Source organism: Toxotes jaculatrix, chromosome 21 (assembly GCF_017976425.1).
Source record: "Toxotes jaculatrix isolate fToxJac2 chromosome 21, fToxJac2.pri, whole genome shotgun sequence".
In the NCBI taxonomy this organism is placed as follows: Eukaryota; Metazoa; Chordata; class Actinopteri; family Toxotidae; genus Toxotes; species Toxotes jaculatrix.
The window spans coordinates 14,657,377-14,676,191 of record NC_054414.1 but is presented as its reverse complement, the minus strand read 5'-3'; the positions used below and the strand labels follow the sequence as shown (position 1 = coordinate 14,676,191).

The 18,815-nt window shown below is 40.5% G+C and overlaps 3 protein-coding genes across 5 annotated transcripts; 2 read left to right on the top strand and 1 right to left on the bottom strand.

Moving 5' to 3' along the window:
* Positions 1 to 447: 447 nt before the first annotated feature.
* LOC121175781 (BRCA2 and CDKN1A interacting protein) lies at positions 448 to 4,277 on the bottom strand. The gene is made up of 7 exons (XM_041029616.1): positions 4,093 to 4,277; positions 3,702 to 3,776; positions 2,977 to 3,057; positions 2,789 to 2,875; positions 2,517 to 2,704; positions 1,692 to 1,860; positions 448 to 1,387 (listed from the first exon to the last, which is right to left on the bottom strand). The coding sequence occupies exons 1-7, from the start codon at positions 4,231 to 4,233 to the stop codon at positions 1,217 to 1,219; spliced, it is 912 nt and encodes a 303-aa protein (XP_040885550.1). The 5' UTR covers positions 4,234 to 4,277; the 3' UTR covers positions 448 to 1,216.
* A 300-nt stretch (positions 4,278 to 4,577) lies between these two features.
* Positions 4,578 to 7,373, top strand: uros (uroporphyrinogen III synthase). 3 transcript variants are annotated; one of them, XM_041067253.1, is made up of 10 exons: positions 4,578 to 4,642; positions 5,106 to 5,189; positions 5,302 to 5,385; positions 5,489 to 5,585; positions 5,786 to 5,860; positions 6,243 to 6,317; positions 6,422 to 6,505; positions 6,637 to 6,722; positions 6,796 to 6,894; positions 6,982 to 7,373. In XM_041067253.1, the coding sequence occupies exons 2-10, from the start codon at positions 5,127 to 5,129 to the stop codon at positions 7,102 to 7,104; spliced, it is 786 nt and encodes a 261-aa protein (XP_040923187.1). In that variant the 5' UTR covers positions 4,578 to 4,642; positions 5,106 to 5,126; the 3' UTR covers positions 7,105 to 7,373. The 3 variants fall into 3 exon arrangements, with proteins under 3 accessions (XP_040923187.1, XP_040923185.1, XP_040923186.1); XM_041067251.1 differs by having other exon boundaries at positions 4,584 to 4,642; positions 5,097 to 5,189; XM_041067252.1 differs by lacking the exon at positions 4,578 to 4,642 and adding an exon at positions 4,657 to 4,866 and having other exon boundaries at positions 5,097 to 5,189.
* Positions 7,374 to 7,775: 402 nt separating this feature from the next.
* On the top strand, positions 7,776 to 11,127 carry mmp21 (matrix metallopeptidase 21). Its single transcript, XM_041029457.1, has 7 exons — positions 7,776 to 7,915; positions 8,034 to 8,932; positions 9,034 to 9,173; positions 9,268 to 9,409; positions 9,534 to 9,791; positions 9,895 to 10,067; positions 10,822 to 11,127. The coding sequence occupies exons 1-7, from the start codon at positions 7,776 to 7,778 to the stop codon at positions 11,125 to 11,127; spliced, it is 2,058 nt and encodes a 685-aa protein (XP_040885391.1).
* Positions 11,128 to 18,815: the final 7,688 nt, after the last annotated feature.

Genomic DNA, 18,815 nt, shown 5'->3' with positions numbered 1-18,815 from the left:
TAAAATATTTATAGTCACTGTAGTAGTGACTCATTACATTGCTTAGAAGTTGTTTTGCTGATCTCATGTACTCCATCACACACTGACCTATTCATGTTGTAAAAAGTAGTAAACAAATCACAAACATCTTTATTAGTTGTGGTGTAAAACAGTATGCGAAACCTTGTTTTCTTGTTTCCGTGGTTTCTCACCTTTCCCCTGCTCTGCTCTCTCCACCTGCACTGTCTGTCTGGAAATACCAGTCTCCTGACAGCTGCTTAGATTTTTAGACTTTAATGAGCAGCAGAGGGGCTACGGATAGGTGCTGCTGATGTACTTTGAAAGAGCATCACACCTAACCAGAGAAATGCAGACTCAAAGAGACGGTCTAACACTTTGATGCATGCACAAGTCGTTTGTCACCTTGTCACCTGCTTCCTCTCTCTTGTTTATTATGCAAAGCTGTCCTTTTCAGAGGTGTTGGTACACCTTTCTCTTCGGGTTAACATGGTGTGTATTAAACATTATGGATGAGCTGACATGCTTCCAGATTAAGAAAGCAAATGATAGATCTACATAAATGCTTAATTAAAAAATTGCTGGTAAACTGGCATTTTGGCACAAAGACACCCCACAGGTGACTGTTAATTTGATTTAATGTCAACAAATTCAACCAAATCAAATTGGTTACAATCAGTTTTCAACAAGTTATATCATCAAGGAAAATCTGGAATTGCTATCAATTTGTTAAATTTATAGAGCTTTACTAGGCAGTAATTTGACTTAATTGCGAATGACACATCCTTTCCTCCTCCATCTGCTGAGACCAGACTCCAGACTCCTCCATTTCAGCTGTCATTAGCACAAAATATTTATCTTTAACTGTCATGGCTCATAATCTTGTTATGAACAGAAATCTTTGTTAAAAAAAAAAACAACAAAAAAAAAACTCTGTGCCATACTTCTATTCATATTCGTGTTTTAACCGTTGTATATTTCAGCACTGTAAGCAGGGTATATGTTGATTTCTTGCTATTGTTTCTTCACCAGGAATTTGTAAAAATTCTATCTACAATCGCTGAAAAAAGAAACCATGTTGTACATGTACAATACTGCGACCACAGCAGTTGATGGTATCAAAAGATTTCTTCTAGAGTCTCTTAAGATAACAGTGAATCGTGTCTACGACCCTGAAAGTCCTTGGTGCACACATAGATGTCTTGGTTTGTTGTGAGGTTCAGACAGTTAGGTATTCTTTGAGTTTGTCCATGATGGCAGGCATTCTGTCTGCTGGTATCAACATCGCTGTCCTGAATGGCTTCATGGGGACGTCGTCGAACGACCACCTGCCGCTCAAACAGGAGTCTGCCTCCTCCTGGACAGAGTAGTGGAACTTCATGATGGCTTGCTGCAAGGAAAATACAGGCAATGCTTGAAAGTGCAAGAATATCTGGACTTGAACACAAATGTTTTACAACACTTCTTTCTACTTTGGAGGTAAATATGTTTATAATTAAAATTAATTAGAAAATAAAACAGATTACAGTGAACATTTTTTGTTTGGGGCTTGTAAGATAGAAATTGTAACTAAGATCTTTTAAAGTTATTTCATATCTAAAGAACTGAAAGTGCTATTATCCAAATAATGCACAGAAGCTCTCCCTGTATATGATCAAACATTTCATTCTTCGACTGCTTGCATTTGACTTTACCTCATAGAAGAATTCCTCCTCTGCATTGACAAACATGCATTCCTCTTTGGGAGCTCCTCCTCTGGCTGGGATACTCTTGGTTGCCTCTTTGCAGGTCTTGCTGATCATCAGACAATAGTGACACCTCCCACTGGGCTTATTTGTCCTCTGAGCTTCAGCTATTTCTTCCCTGGAGGACAGAATAATATTTTGTTTATTTTCCTGAACACTACACTTTCAAAAGACTAATTTATTTTTGACCATAAACATTTTTTCTATTAAAAGCAGAGATATATAATCCATCAGCTTTTAGAATCATAAGCAGTGTTCCAAATTTAAAGGCATTCATAAAAAGCCGTCAACAAATCTTCAAAGTTTATTTACATTTTACAAATTACCATAAGGTCAAGTATCTATTTCAATAACAGCGCTTCAGTAATAATTATGAGTTCATACAAAGTGCAGAGGCAAATGCAGTTCACACTAATTGCCCTGATTAGAAAGGTTCATCCACAGTGCAACGTCCAGGATGCAGTGGAGTGATAAAAACAAATGGGTGAATACAGTTTTACCTCTGTCAATGTTTTATAATTGCCACAAAAAAAGAGAAAATAAAATGTAGTTTGTCTGCTCTCCTCACAATTAAAATGCTTACTGATCGCAGCATCCCAACATAACAGAAGGACTCAACTGCACGCAAAGTCCTACAGTGGGAACAGATTCTCTGCCTAGAAACTATCATAGACGATTAAAAAAAGTATATGTTGTAAGATAAAACTGCAAATGTAGGAGTAGATTTCTTCCTTAAATACTGAGAAGGACATGCAGGGATAGAGTAGAACTCACTGGAGCTGTTTGTGCAGTGGAAGGGCGATCTGTGGAGGTACATTGATGAAGCGCTCACTCAGCAGTAGCCCCACAGGCTTGCTGGTGTCATTGAGGATCTGCTCTAATTGTTCTGTCACGCTGTGGGTAGAGTTCTTCTCGCACTGATCCAGGATCAGCTCCTTTACCTCCTCCACACACTGCACGCCCTGCCAGCAGCATCAGAAACACATCTAGTGAAACTCAGAATGAACTGTCGCAGCCCATGATAGCCAGTTAGTTAGCAGTGTTACCTTTCTCTCTGTTAGGTTGAGCATAGTGATGAACCCAAACACTTCATCTGGGTCATCGTCATCACTGTCCTCTGGAACCTCAGCTTGCTGGAACAAAGCGAAGGGACAGGTGAATACATGTTAGAGCTGAAACTACTGAAAAGCCACCTGTAAAATTTGAGGAGAGACTACACTGTTGAGCAGCTCACCCTGATGACACTTCCAACATGATTCTGTTGAATGATGATGTCTGTCATCTCTGATGTATTTACATGGGCCTTCAGGAAGAGCTGTATCCAAACATAACAGAAGTGACATTAGTGAAGCCATGCTTCACCTAAGGCATACCACAGCACCACCAAACACGTTATTAGGAACACCTGTACACCTGCTTTGCCATTAATTATCCAATCAGCCAATCATGTGGCAGCATTGCAATGTATAAAACCACAGGGATAGAGGTCAGGAGCTTCAGTTTATGTTGACATCAAACATCAGAGTGGGGACAAAATGTGATCTCAGCGACTTGATAGTTGATGCCAGAGAGGCTGGTTTAAGTATTTCAGACAACTGCTAAGCTCCTGGGAATTTTACAACCACAGACTCTGAAGATTGCTCAGAATTATGTTTTTTTTTAGAGCCTCCAGTAAACAGCAGTTCTGTGGACATAAATGCTTTGTAGATGAGAGAGGTCAGAGGAAAATGGCTAATTGGGTCTGACAGGGAGACAGTGTTACCTCAGATAACCACTCTTCACGCCTGTGGTGAGTAGAAAAGCATCTCAGAACACACAACACATCACACTTTGGGGGAAATGGGCTACAACAGCAGAAGCCCACATGAAGTTCCACTGATGAATCTCAGTTCCTGCCAATTACCAGTATTGGTATGGTGTTCCTAATAAAATGCTCTGAGTTTAGAGATTGCCCCAAACCTGCTGCAGTAGTTTCTTGATGCCATTGAAGTAGCTGTCTGAAATGGTGTGGGCTTCGAAGTCCACAACGACCTCCTGAATAAGACACAGTAACAAAGCAGAGAACAGTTACAACAGCAGAACTTAATCACAAGTACTGTTGTTGCTATAGTTGAAAAGCCGTGTCTTCACTTCCAGAGTAAATCTGAGATTCTGGTTTCACTCAACGAACTACTTTTGGTGGGTGAAGTTACATTCATATAACAACGTTACTTATTAAATGGCATATCTCATATCTAATACTTATTTCAAAGCTGCCCAATAGCAACATCAACTACTAATGTCGACAGCTGGGTTAGCTAGCTAAGTAGCTGGCTAGCAAGGACAGTCACCGACTGTTTAATTCTTATACCTCATTGATCTCTTCCTCTGATGCCTCGCTGTCCTCTTCCTCGGAATCGTCATCCTCCTCCAGATTTTCATCGGAGCTATTTTCACTTTCCTCGGGATTTTCGCCCAAGCCTACAGCTCTCCTCTTAGCCGAAGACGCCATGCTGCAAACAGGTAACACGCGTGTCAACGGAGTGGGCGGGGCGAATGTTACAGTTCAGCAACAGCGAGCCAGGAAACCGACATAGTGAAGCCGCCATTATGGCTCCAAATGTATACAACGTACTTCTTGCCGGCGCATGCTTCGGAGCCTTAATGTTGGAATAAACCACTTAAAAAAGGGGGGAGGGGGGGGGGTTACAGTTTTTAAACTATATCTAACCTACTATGTTACTGTTATAAATAGCTGCTCACATGATATTATCATTATTTATGTTATATGGCTGTAATGAATAATGTTTTTCCAAATGTAATTTATTTTTTTGGAAGGTTAGTCAAATATCCAGTGTTGTGTTTCCCCTTCTCGACCGTGGCTAAAGTTGTTATGCGCTTAGCTGTATGAACAACTCAAGGTACATGGATTTTGTGTAGTATTTTGTGTTATCTGGCCATCATACGTAGGATATATCATTTGTACCACACGAGCAAAAAAAGTAGTCGCTTATTATCGTTGGGCATAACCGACAGATTCTGTCGGAGGACTGATGCTTAAGCTAAACAGGTACTCAGTGTCTTGCTAATGTAAACAATAACACGCAAGAAGGTATTAGCTGCGTACTACGGGTTCAGCTAAAATGTAAGGCATTATTGCTTTTTATTCTCTCCCCATATACCGTCCAATAATCGTGACTCAACACCATTGTTATCAGCAGGTTGCATATGACAGTTGCAGGGTGTAGCTTAGCTTGCTCTTCATTCACACCCACTGTCCTCGGTGTTTTTGCAATACAGAGTTTCCGCCTTTGGCTGCATTTTTTACAGCAGTATTCGTATTTCAGCCGGGTTTGTACTGTTCTGTTTGTTTAGTTGATCCAGTGTTATAAGGTCATTATCAAGATGCATGTGTTGCTTCTCAAAGAGCCACGAGATGGAGAGTCTGGACCTGATCCTTACATCAAGGTAGAGGCAGTTTCTCCATATTGACTTGTATTTAATGGTGTTCGGCTCAGATAGAACAGTGGTCAAATTTGCATTTGTGTGCACATTTTGAGTCTTATTTCAATTCCTGCAGGAGCTGGCGTCACATGGTCATAAAGCGACCCTAATTCCTGTGCTGTCTTTTAAGTTTGTCTCATTAAACACCTTGTCAGATAAGGTAAATTATGTTGTGACAGTATAAAATGAGTGCCTGCCATTTATATATATATATATTTTTTCATATTTCACTTGTTGTTGTTTAAGATGTATTTGTTTTTCAGCTTTTCCAACCAGAAAAACATGGAGGTCTTATATTTACCAGTCCAAGAGCAGTAGAGGCTGTTAAGATGTGCTTAGAAGCAGAAGAAAGAAGGGAAGGTGAGAGGATGCAAAGAGCTACATTAAAAAAACAACAAAAAAAAAACAAAAAAATGCTATAACGCACTGTTTTAATCTTAATCCCCTGAAAGCATGTGTTCAGTGTCTATCAGTTCTGTACACTGTTTATGGACTGCTAACTGAGTTTAACTGAAACGGGTTCACTCTAGTTTGATTAAATACTGCCTTTATCAATTCAGAGTGGAACAGCTCTGTGAAAGACAAATGGAACGCCAAGTCCATCTATGTGGTTGGAAAGGCAACTGCTGCCTTAGGTGAGTTATTGTTATGTCTGAAAACACCTCTCTCTTAAAAGAAATTTTCTAAGTTTGTCTTTGTGCATTGTGATTCCAATAAACCTTTGCTAAGTTCATGTTAATTGTAGCAGAGTGTGGCAGGCACCTGGTGCCCAGGGATGTGTCAATTGATGTTACTGCTCACAGTCATTTGGAAATGGGTTGTACACAATTGACAGTTTGCTGTGATGCAGGTGCAGCATGTTCCTGATGTGTGTTTTAGCTTCTTTGTTCATAGTAAATGTCAGAAGTTGGATCTGTCTGTTTTTATAGTTTGCTCATGTTATAATACTATAAAATGTGCTCTGCCATGATATATTACCATTGCATATCTTAACAATCATTCTTGTTTCCTCTGCAGTACGAAATCTGGGTTTGAACCCTTTGGGTGAAGACACGGGGACAGCAGAAGTGTTATCACGTGTCATCATTGAACGTACAACATGATTTTATACCTGCATATTCTTCAGGTTCACTTTAATTGAAAATTTGTGATTGTTCTGATAGCTAATATGACCTTTTACTTAATTCTCTTCATAGGAGAGGACACAAATATTCCACCACTTTTTTTCCCCTGTGGCTCAATCAAGAGAGAAGTCTTGCCTGCGGCTTTAAGGGAAAATGGTAAGCATTTTCCCCTGTTGTATCTCACGATTAAAACTCAAGGTGATAAAATTCCCACTGGGGTTATACTAATTATAAAATAGTAATTGCACTACCTTTATCACTGCGGGGATCTGTTTCTTTGTTTCCAGGAGTGCCCCTAGAGACACTGACTGTCTATCAAACAGCTGAACATCCAGATCTGGAGAAAAATCTAAAGAACTATTTCACAGAGCAGGTAAAACCCCCAGTCCTAATACATTTTAGAGAACACCTTTTATGAAAATGCTTATGGGTCTGTGCATTCACAGGGCACTCCAGCCAGCATAGCTTTTTTCAGTCCATCAGGAGTTAAGTTTTGCCTAGAAGTGGTACAGAGACTGTCAGGTGATCGTCTGACTCAAATAAAGGTATAGCTTCCTCATAGTCACACACAGAAATTGCATGAAATAGATCTTCACTGCCTCTGACAGTCACTTAAACTTCTTTGTTTCCAGTTTGCAGCTATAGGACCTACTACACAAGATGCAATGACAGCAGAAGGCCTGTGTGTCAGCTGTGCTGCAGAAAAGCCAACAGCTGAACACCTGGCAGCAGCAATAGCCAAAGTTCTACAGTAACTATTCACCACTCTAAATCCATCCACTTTATCGTCTCTTTGTATGTTCTGGGTTACTATATTAAATGTATTTTCATTTGTGCGTTTCACCTTACCTGCTCATTTTACCAACTATGCTTGAATTCTTAAGCTATTTTGCACTGAGAATGTAGTGTTGTGTGCCATAGAAGCCATGAAAATGTAAGTGAATATAATTTTAATTCTATTTATGTCAAGCTTGCTGAAGAAATTCAGTGTATATTTTTGAAAATAAACTTTGGGCTGTGTGATAATATGGAAGGTTTGGTCATGGTGGTTAGTCACTGTAAAACATTCAAGTGTGTGTGTCCTTTTCAAAGCAGGTGTTTGCAGAGGTCATGGTTGTCTTAAAACACTGTTTCTGTCATTGTCCACATGAAAGCAAAGGGTTTCACTTCTTTCTACAGGTCAACAACAACCCATTTAAAACCAGTGGAGCGTGTATAACACATCCATACAATCCAGTCAAATTGAGCAGTTGTAGACATTAAAGACAGGTTTACTTTTCACACAAGGGTGAGAAAAGTGGGATGCCTCCAGAGAGTTGCACCTTTAGATGGGTGTGGTAAAACTCAGGATCTGACTATAAAACACTGCCTTCTTACTTGCCGTCATCTCACTTGTATATAATCTCGGGAGTAAACCAACACCACGATGCTGACTTTTATCCAGCTGATAATTTCACTTTACTGGACCAGCATTAGCTCTACTGATGCAGAGAAACTTTTCCACAATCGGGATCATTCTGATATGCAAACCCTTACCTCTCACAAAGCTGAGGTTATAACAGACAAGTACGCAGCAGAGGTAATTGCTTGCACTCTTCTAAGCTTTCACATATTATACATTTCAAGATACATTGTAGGACCCAAATGTAATTTAATGTGTCTTGCCACAGTTGTTTCTCTCTAGATATGGATTCTTGAAGCCAGTGAACTGGGAGGAGATTCAGTTTGAAGATTCACACCCAAATTTAAATGAGGACTTCATGGATGAACTTCAAGTCACGATCCAGGAGGGGACCTCAGTGCCGCACTCAAGGGATGTGTCTCCAGATGGTGATCAAGATTACCACAAAAGACCAACTGAGAGTGAAGCGTTTATGTCAGCACTCAAAGAGTTTCAGAAGGTCTCGGGCCTGCCTGTCACAGGTGTGTTTGATGAGGCCACCAAGGTGGCAATGAACAAACCAAGGTGTGGGGTCCCTGATAAGGAGACTGACCTAAATGCTCCTGTAGCAGCTGTGAACAGTAGTGCCTCAGATATTGAAAACAGTCCTGGGGACACTTTCAATGAGACTGACAGTAACAACACAGCAAGTAATTTAATTAGTGACACTTCTTTTGGTTCTGCAACCTCCTCTGAAGATGACACATTCAGTTTTAATGACACAGAAAGTGTCCTCACAGGCATTTCCAATGACACCAGCACGAATTACACAGAAGAATTTAACCTGTCTGATGACACCTCTCTAAACAGCTCACATATCGCATACGATCGGATGGTAAATATAAGTGTGAACATGCGTCAGAGCGAAGCAGTGCAACGCAGGAAACGTCATCTTGCCACTCTTGTATCCAAAAGCAGGCACAAGAGAGATTTGAGTGAGACTGGTTACATGGCCTTTTCCAAGACAGTGCTGAAATGGAGGCTTATAGGAGAAGGCTACAGCAGTCAGCTGTCTATTGAAGAGCAGAGGTACATCTTCAGACTGGCCTTCAGGATGTGGAGTGAGGTGTCTCCGCTGGAGTTTGTAGAGGACACACGTTCCCCACTGGAGGATGTTGATATCAGGCTGGGCTTTGGTACAGGTAAGTCTTTTTTATTATTATTATTATACTGCATGTAGACATTTCTCAAATAAATAAAGAAGACAATGCATCTTTTAAAATTCTCACTTTATCCCACACAGGAAGGCATCTTGGATGTAATCAGAGGTTTGATGGCACTGGTCAAGAATTTGCCCACGCCTGGTTCCTGGGTGATATACACTTTGATGATGATGAACATTTCACTGCTCCCAATGCTGGCAGTGGGATCAGCCTTCTCAAAGTAAGCCTACTACACCAAGAACATAGGAACCATCAATAATCAGAAGTTCAGTTGAAGCTCAGTCATTCTAACATTTTAATTTCCCATCATTCAGGTGGCAGTTCATGAGATCGGCCATGTCTTAGGTCTCCCCCACATATACAGATCTGGATCTATAATGCAGCCCAGCTATCTGCCACATGAGTCTGGCTTTGAGATGGACTGGATGGACAGGAAAGCAATACAGCACCTCTATGGTACATTGTTACAGCACCATCTAGTGGATACATTCACATACAGCTCCAGAGATAAAAAAAAAAAGCTTAAATTCTCCTTACACACTTCATATACTGATACAAAAGCACGCTTTTCTTTCTCCAGGGGGCTGTAAGGGCCGCTTCAACACAGTGTTTGATTGGATCAGAAAGGAAAAGACACCCTATGGGGAAGTGGTCATCCGCTTTAACACCTACTTCATGAGAGACGACTGGTATTGGCTGTATGAGAACAGGTATAACCGAACACGTTATGGTGATCCAGTTGCACTGCAGATCGGTTGGCGTGGAATTCCCGCAGACGGAGTGGATGCATTTGTGCATGTGTGGTCCAGAAGAAGAGATGCAGTTTACTTCTTTAAAGGTACTCTTACATTATGTTGCATGTGTAAATAAAAACAGATATTACACTTGGGTTATTAATTTTCTTTAAAGAGATATTGAGAAAGTGTTGTTGTTTTGTGCAGGTGCTCGGTTCTGGAGGTATGACAGTGAGAATGACAAGGTATTCAGACAGGACCCAGAAGGTCACCGCTATCCAAGGTTAATCTCTGAAGGTTTCCCTGGGGTGTCCAGTCCCATTGACACGGCCTTTTATGACAGGAGGGACTCTCACATCTACTTCTTCAAAAACACACTTGTAAGAATGGCATCCTTATCTTCTCTTTGACACATGACAAATGGTTAGATACAAAGGGAGCACACAGGGATTAATAGATTAGTTTAGCATTAAAAAGCCCCAGGGAACTGTGTATCAGGTTTTGGCAATCTGACTGCAAATTTGTCAGGGAATATCAAGTAAGGCAGACCTTACCATTAATAATTTTATGGGTTCTGTGTCAAAATCTAAATACATCTATTAATAATTTTCTAAACTTGTGTTTTGTCAAATTACCTCAGAAAAGTCACAGAGGACCTGGGACCTGTTATTACAGTATAGGACTACAGGTTGGTTTTTGGGCATATAATGCATATGCAAAGCATAGCCTGCTCTGCGCTCTAAATTTGACAGGAACAAGCTCGCAGCAGGGTACATATGTACTGCACAGAGGGCATCATGTATGTATCCTGGTGGGGAGTCTCAATGGGGGGGCGCGGAGCTCATTTTTGCCCTTGGGGCCTCTCTAAAATTTTAATCCATCTCTGGCTTAATTGTCATTACAACTACTGTATCCTTAAGTGATTTGTAATCTAGCAATACTAATTTGTAGAAAGAATTATGCAATAACCAAAGTCATGAAAAGACTAAAGCCCAAGCTAATTTATTGTTTCTCAGCATTATGGGGGAATGTATTCATGCAAACAAACCTGCTACACTTCCTCTGCGATTTGTTTATGTGTTGTAATTGAATTGATTACTATATAAGAGGGAAAACAATTATCTGTTCAAACAGGTGTATGCATTCGACGTTGAAGCCAACAGCTTGGCGAGAGGCTTCCCCAAAAACATCAGAGACGTTTTCCCTCCAGTGGTGAGCGGAGACCATCCAGATGGCAACATTGATGCTGCCTACTTCTCCTACACGCACAATGCCATCTTTCTACTCAAGGGCACTCGCTTCTGGCAGGTGGTGGGCAGCCGTGATCGCTGGCGCCGGCCCTTTCTGCCACGAAATGGTCTGCTACCACACAAGGAGGTAAATCAGCACTGGTTCGACATCTGCAATGTTCATCCCACTGCACTCAAACTAACTCACTAAGGGTGCTGAAGCAGAGATGTAATAAAACCTATTGAGGTGAACTGATATATTTTCATATGTGTGTAGATATCCATTATACACTTTTTTTGGCTATGTTTATTGTGTAGTCTCTCAAAAGATGAAAACAACAAAAGTGTATTTTATTGGCTAATTTCCACTGACTTGTGTTATTATATCTAAAAGCTGTTCGTCTCTCATGTAGAGGTGTCTGATTCATGCCAGCATGCAAACAAGCCTAAAGGATCTCTTATGATTAAGATATTTATAACATTAGTGAGAAGAAATGTATTTGTAGAACCTTTACTTATTCTTTAAACAGACACAGTTTTACTTATGGATATAATGTGGCTGACACCCATCAGTGTTTTGCTTAGCTGCTCCCTGTAAAGACTGGTGTGCTTGAGTGCAGTGTGGAGAAATTGCTTTCAGGCAGCACACTTACAAAGAAAAAGGGATGATTATGCAAAAACTAATGAAATAATGTCACAGCTCACAATGTACACTCGCACGGCAGACACAGTGGACCTATATCTTTTGAAGAAACAAGCATAGAAGCATCTCTATTATATATTATACATGCATATAGATGGAAATGTATTAAGAAGACAGAGTGGTTTCTGGGTAAACTTACAGGTTGAAAGCATGCGGTCTTTTTACATAATGGCATAGAAAAAGAATTGTTGTGATGATTTATAACCTATATCATCAGATATATTGCTCACAATGATTAACAACAGTGATTCATTTGGATTCCTTCGGCTGTTTCTTATTTCTTACTTGTGTTGCTGGGAGAGATACAAAATTATTACCAGATCCAGCCGTTGCCCTGTGATGATTATGGAAGTACAGATATGCTAGATCCCATGGCCTCTTGTTGGCTTGATAATCTGAAGTACATCTGCACTGAATGTATGAAACCATAATTTCCCTCTAAATCACCTGCAGAAACTCAAATCCATAGCTGCCTGCAGGCAGCGAAGAATACCATGTGACCTGGAAACCAAGATACAAAATGCCTTCAGTATTTCAGTTATGATTCATTCATAACTAAAATACTGAAGGCATTTTGTTATGATTCATTCAACAAGTTTTGCGCTCTTTTGGGGTAAAAAAACAATATGAAGTTTATCAATAAAAACCTAGAGGTGGTGGAAAACAGCTAGAGGTGTTGGTAAACAGCTATCTAGTGATCCATTTTTTAAAATTCCTCCTTGTTGTGAGTGATCAATCAAAAAAAAAAGATCCTATTGAAATTTAGATTGAAGCAAAATGATTGAAAAGGGGACTCGTCTCATTACTTAATGCTGTTCCATTTTCTAGTAATCATGTGAGCATGGTGCAAAGAAACAGACATTGATTCTGTAATCAATATGTTACTTGAACACTCTTATTAATGCAGCTCATCTTAGGAGATTAATCTCCTGGTGGGCCCCAGATAACTAGCGTTGTGCTCCAGGCACTCCATAGGCTATATTAATAAATTGAAGCAGAAATCAATTACATGCAAAGGAACAAAATGTCATGGTAAGTGGAGCTACAGAGATGGATGTCATGAGATGATGAGTTTGCTCACACATTTTCAGAATGAGCTTCTCTTTCTGTGAAGGTATTCACAGCATACAAATAAATGCCCTGGTTCATCTTTCACTGCTGAAAATATGTGCTTGTTTTGTTGAGTAATTTTCATGGTATTGCAAGGCTTTGAATGAATCAATAGGAGTGGACTTCAGAGTTTAGCGAATTCCTCTTGAGAATTTAGAAATTTAAGATTATTGCAATATTTACAGGGATATCATCACTCCAGGACAAAACACATAATAAATACTTTGAAAGTCAGAATGAAGTCACATATGTTTGGATCTAGTATGCCATATGTTTGTTATTGCAGTACATTGCTGTGTAGTTGACATCCCAGCAAGATTTATTGATAAACTAATATTGAGTCCAGGACAGAAGATGATGCAGTGCAGTGGAGGCTTGTGATCTGTTTGTTTATCCCGTAACGAAGCATCATACATCTCCTGCACCCCGGAGTTCCCCATACAGAGAAATTCTAAATACAAACTGTTATTCACACATGCGAGTCCCCGGCTGCCATACTGCACAGCTCGATGATCTGTGCTTTTGCGCTAACAGTGCTGCTATTGAAGCTCCCTTCTCTACACCGCGGGCCTCTTTGGATGCGACTAGGATAAATGAGATCAGTCATGCTGATAGAGCCCGAGCTGCAGCAGCCCCGGAGAGATACAAAAACCTGTGTCATGGCACAGGAATCCACATGGGAGACACTTCAGAAACTGGAGAATGGGACAAAACTCCTGCAGCACATTCATATAACAAAAAAAAAAAAAAAAAAAAAAAACCCAAACTCTGCCAAGCAGTGTAGATGACTTGCAGTGCTATTGCCTCATTTCTGTCTCAAAGCGGAGCAGAAAACATAGGAATAAATCATTCCCAGTATCATTTCAGTGAGTGTCATATAGTAAAATGTCTTTGTGTGTGCCATGGGATTAGTTCAACAAACTGCTGCATGAAGATAGTGTGTGCCATTTAAATGTATCTTCAAGATTCTTTACTGTGAGCTCTAGCTTTTCAAAGATATCCTTCTTGTACCATCTCTGGGGTTGAATTAACAGCAAGTTCAAGGATAGTATCACTTTCAGAGTGTTCATTCATACGATTATAGAGTAAATAATTCCACTATTTCTTCTCTGATAGAAATTGTGCCATTTTTTTCTGTGAGTCACACCTTGTGGGAAGAATGCTGAATAGTTTCAATTTATTGTACCCTTTTCTATCAATAGATAGATAGATACTTTATTTATCCCCTAGGGGAAATTCACATCGTACAAATTATCCATCGTACATGTCATAATATTCACACAGCACTGCAAAGATCTTTCATGCTGGGTCAACAGTCTGCCTGTGCAGAAACAGAGCAAAGTGTAAGTGGTATCTTCATCAGGAAAGGAATAAACAATTCCATTACTTCGAGGGTATTGATCAGTGACCATGGAGAGGACTCATGAGGATGGAGCAGCTTCCTGCATCCCATTTACTTTGATATTTCCTCTCTCCTCACTCATAATGACCCACCAGCTGAAATTCAAATCAGTTTCTTTTTCTGGTGACTTGTCATCAAAGGGGTTCATGTCATGAATTGTTTAGTTGTGTCTAATGCAACAGCAATAACAGAATGGGCAAAATTCCATGTAACGCAACCAAGTAACTCTGATAACATGTTGGCGATACCTACTGTGAAGTCTTGTGTAACTGCAGTGTTAAAATGTAAATCAAGGAACATAATATTGTGCCTTCAAGATGGTAAAGTCATCTTTCATGCTTCAGAAAAAAAGGCCAGTAGGGGGCAATCTCAACACACAGTAGGGTCAGCCATTCTTTGCGACTGCTGAATGGACCCCACAATTTTTTGTCTCCATTGCACATTTTTGAGATATATATATCTATATATCTATAGATATAGATATATAGATTTGGGATTTGAACCAATGCTTATGAATGCACTTCAGATGTATTGGGCTGTTAATGTGTAGCTTTCTCAGTGTCTCTGAGGTGTGGCTGTGGGCGTCTGTGTTGCATTCCTGTGAGTTTGGAATATATCAGGTGTATTTTGAGAGCGCAGTACGAAAGGGGATTCTTTCCACGTACTATACATGTTCCCTGTTGTCGGAGGCTTACTGTGGAAATTCTGACGTGTGTGTGGGGTTTTTTTTTTTTTTTTTTTTCTTTGAAATGACAGGTCATGGAAACATACGCTATGTACCATGTTCCACTATGTTTCGCTGTGTTTGAAAGGGAATTTGTAGTTGCTGCCAAAGATTCCACGTTGAGGTAGAGTGCGGATCAGCATTTATTCTGCAGTAATAAGCATGGAATTCAGACTTTCCTGAAAAGCGGATTTTGAGTTGAAAGTTGTTTTGCGCATTAACTCTGAGTGGCATCGTTAACAAGGCTCTGGCTTGTTTACAGAGGTTCAAAAATCAAGCAGTCTCTCACCTCACTCAGCAAGAGACACACAGTTGCACCCACATACACCCACATTTCTAAATGTATACACGTGCACTTTCGCAAGAATCACATACACACACTCGTACACATGCAGATGTTTCCCCGCATGTGTCTCCCAGCCTCTCTTCCTCCCTTTTTACTTTTCCTCTTGCCCCCAGATAAAGAAATTCGGATTAAAAGAGAAAAACACTGACTGATGCCTTCACGACTGCCTCTCAATTTCACATTCAAATCAATATTTCAAAAGCTTTATCATCAAATGGTTCCAAGCAAAGAACTACTCACTAAGGATCTTTAATGTTGAGAGAGGTAAATAGGATTTAGAATTCACAAACCCAAGCTTTCATGCAGTCATTATACCGTGAAGAATAAGAAACTCTCTTTGTGTGACGAGAAACTGTGTAAGTCTGCAGTAAAAGCAGTTTTTTAGACAACAGAACAAGAATCTTTGACTTCATATCCCTCTTCGGTTACACATGTAAGCAGAAGTCTCTATGCCAAATGGAAATAGTACAGTAATTACATGTCTTCTCTGGAGAATAGTCCATTTATCAAACAGACTAATTTGAATGAGGAATCCAAATCATGCAAGTGTAATTAAGTATTGTGTAGCCTCATGCATAATGCAGCATTTAGGTATTGACTAAATACCTGATAAATAAATAGTGTGGGTGTGGAGTAGGATATGTTTGTCATACCACAAGCAATCCGCCCAGTTAATGCAGAGGGCCCACTAATTTGCCTCCATATGTGGCAAAGGAATCTCTCCCACCCGCCACAAGCTGAACCTTGACCTTTGGCTAAGGAGGAGTTTTAGAGACAAAACAAGGGGCTTTCTGGTAATGTCAGTCTGAGTGGCAGCTGCAGGTCACAGGGGGAGGGACAAGGCTGTCCCATGCATGGCCACACAGAAGTGACTGCCCGGCTGCCACCTCCATTTCAAGCCTGGGAAAGTGACAGGAAACGTACGTGCCATGGCAGGCTTTGTCAAAGAGGAGAAATAATGAAAAAGAAGCCCGGACGTGGGACTGGTTTATTTACTTCACTTGCATTTTTAAGGGTTACGAATTACGAAAAAAAGACAAATTATCTCACTCACACACATAATGCTATTTAGCTGTGCAGACAGTTTCGTAGCAAATATTTCATTGTCAGGAAGTAGTTCCTCTGAAAGGAGTAACAGAGTGAGAAACCTCAGACATCTCAAAACTTGGGCAAACTAAATCAAAACTACCTGCTAGGCTAAATAACACTTGCAGTTAGTGAGAGAATCTGTTTAAGTTTTGTAATTTGGGTGAACCAGCCCTTTAATTAGTTTGAGAGAAGTAAAGGACTGCTGCTGTCATTACAAGCCTTTTGATTAATTTGTTTAGCAGCTATAACAGAGTCTTTTTATTTACATATAAGTGTCTGTTTGGTTTGGGTTTTTTTTTTTTTTTTTTTTGCAAAGATCAGCAACATCAAGCACTCCCACAAAACATGGCCAGGTGCTGTTCCTACCTGTCAACAAACTTGTCATCTGAGCAGCTCTTTTATTCTCTTGTGAGCCACAGAAACACACCTGCTTATGAGAGTACTCATACGAACATTCAGGAGCACCAAACAAGGAATTTGTCAAATGGCCGAGCACTTGGGGTTTGTCTTTCCTCCTCCTCCCTCCTGCTGTTCCTCATATCACCCACCACCACCACCGTCACCGGCTGACCCTCTGCTCTGGCGCTGTCCCCTCCACCTTCTCCTCCTCCATCTCTCTCCTGCCACTGTCTCCAGATCCCACCCTGATTTTGCCCTCACCTCAGCACCCCCACCCCTTTTTCTCCTCTACCCTCCTTCTCTCTTCCCTTTTTTTTTTTTTTTTACCAGAGGAACAGATGGGGTCGAACTCGGGGGGTGTGGTGGGGGGTGATGGTTGGGTTGGACAGTCCTTTACTTAACTGGGGGGAAGGGTGTCACACTTTGTGTTCCATGCCAGTCTGTGTGCATGTGTGTCCAGGTTTCACTCTAAGCCCAGGTTTGGGATGAAAGACATGTTATAGGTCTTTTGGACTTGAATACAAGAACCAAGATTTAGCTCCTTAGCACATGACCAAAAAAATAGACTCCTGTTTTTATCAACTTAATTTTTTTAAGTGACATTTTGTATTGTTCTCCAATTTGGAGAAATCTTTTCTTGATTACGGTAATTTTGTGCTCACGTGCCTCAGTGATAAAACCCATTCACATTCATCCATCATCGTCTGGTGGGTTGGTTTAGATAATCTGGCAGAGCAAAACTGCTCTCCCAAGAACAGATCAGTTGTTCTGTGGGGCAGCTACGAGCACCGTATTTTGTCGTTTCATTTGGAAGACTCATTGAGCTAAACTGTTGACTCGTAGGCCTATTTTGCTGAAGACATTTTGACTTGTCACAGTAGGAAAAACACAGTTGCAAATAAGAAAACCAATGATGGCTGAATCCTGGTATTATTCGTGCTTGCTCGCTGGGAGTAGACCAAAGCTATTGCTAATGTTATTAGTAACACCTGTGCTTTTCTTACTGTGACAAAAAACGTCTGCAGCGGAAGAGGCCATTTACAACCTGTCTAATCATCTGGCCGCCCGTGTTTCTTACCTCCCTGGACTTCATTGTAGTGATGTTGCCATGTTCCAAAATCTCTGCAGTCACCTCTCTGTGAACAGTGTGATTATAACCAATAAACATGATGGGCAAAACTGCAAAAATAACAGCAACAACAACAACAACTACACCCCTTTTAGTAGTGTGAAAAGGGCTGGTATGTTGTCCTCACTTGGTGTTGTGAGGGCTTCAGCTGTCTCTGAACTGCCTGCAGGAGCTCTCCCCAAGCTTGCCACCCTTAACAAGGCCCCCAGCCCACACAGAGAATAGGCTACCCTTTCACATTCACATTGGACGCAATGAATGACTGCCACCCTCACCCTGAGATTCTATTTTGAGGGAGCCTTAAAAAATTTTTTGACACATTTGCTCTGCAATAAAAATATCACGTAACACGTTTTCATCCTGTGATACATGGCAAAATCGTGCTGCAATGTGAAGTTTCCATTTCACTAAGTGTTCAGGCAAATCATAATCTAAAAATCTTCTCTTTCCTTCCTTCCTTCCTTCCTTCCTTCCTTCCTTCCTTCCTTCCTTCCGTCCTTTTGTGTATATGTATTTTTCTTAAACATACATATTACATTATCCTGAGCTCATGAAAGATGCATTTCCATTCAACACAAACAGCAGGATAGTTGTTTTGCAGCATCGCAGCTGAAACCTATTTGAAAATAGACCTCAGAGTTGTTCTTCTCCAAACAGCTGCCATTATTCATGAATGTCAGCTAAGGAATGTATTTCATATGTCAGTGTCAGAGAGATTATATTATGTTACAACCTCTAGCTGGTGTTGGTAACATTTTTTTTTTTTAAATACACCAAACAGTGTATCAGTAAAATAAATATTGCATGCTTTTCACCTTGAAGGATGTGGTATGTATTCTAACCTATGCTCCAGGAAGTGTTGTGTGTCAGCCGTGAGAGAATTATTTCTTTAGAGGAGAAGCTCTCCTCCTTAATGTTCATGCATTACATTTTGGAATACTCAATAGGCAGGAATCTTGCTGGGAGCTCGAGTCTGGGCTTTGGCTCCTTCCCATGT

Coding starts and splice junctions, on each gene's coding strand:
- LOC121175781 (XM_041029616.1), bottom strand. CDS start 4,233: ATGGCGTCTTCGGCTAAGAGGAGAGCTGTAGGCTTGGGCGAAAATCCC. Junction 2,876..2,976: donor ATGTTGGAAGTGTCATCAGG/GTGAGCTGCTCA, acceptor GCTTTGTTCCAG/CAAGCTGAGGTTCCAGAGGA. Junction 1,388..1,691: donor AGGAGGAATTCTTCTATGAG/GTAAAGTCAAAT, acceptor TTTTCCTTGCAG/CAAGCCATCATGAAGTTCCA.
- mmp21 (XM_041029457.1), top strand. CDS start 7,776: ATGCTGACTTTTATCCAGCTGATAATTTCACTTTACTGGACCAGCATT. Junction 7,916..8,033: donor GCTGAGGTTATAACAGACAA/GTACGCAGCAGA, acceptor GTTTCTCTCTAG/ATATGGATTCTTGAAGCCAG. Junction 9,792..9,894: donor TGCAGTTTACTTCTTTAAAG/GTACTCTTACAT, acceptor TGTTTTGTGCAG/GTGCTCGGTTCTGGAGGTAT.
- uros (XM_041067253.1), top strand. CDS start 5,127: ATGCATGTGTTGCTTCTCAAAGAGCCACGAGATGGAGAGTCTGGACCT. Junction 5,190..5,301: donor GACCTGATCCTTACATCAAG/GTAGAGGCAGTT, acceptor CAATTCCTGCAG/GAGCTGGCGTCACATGGTCA. Junction 5,861..6,242: donor AAAGGCAACTGCTGCCTTAG/GTGAGTTATTGT, acceptor TTTCCTCTGCAG/TACGAAATCTGGGTTTGAAC.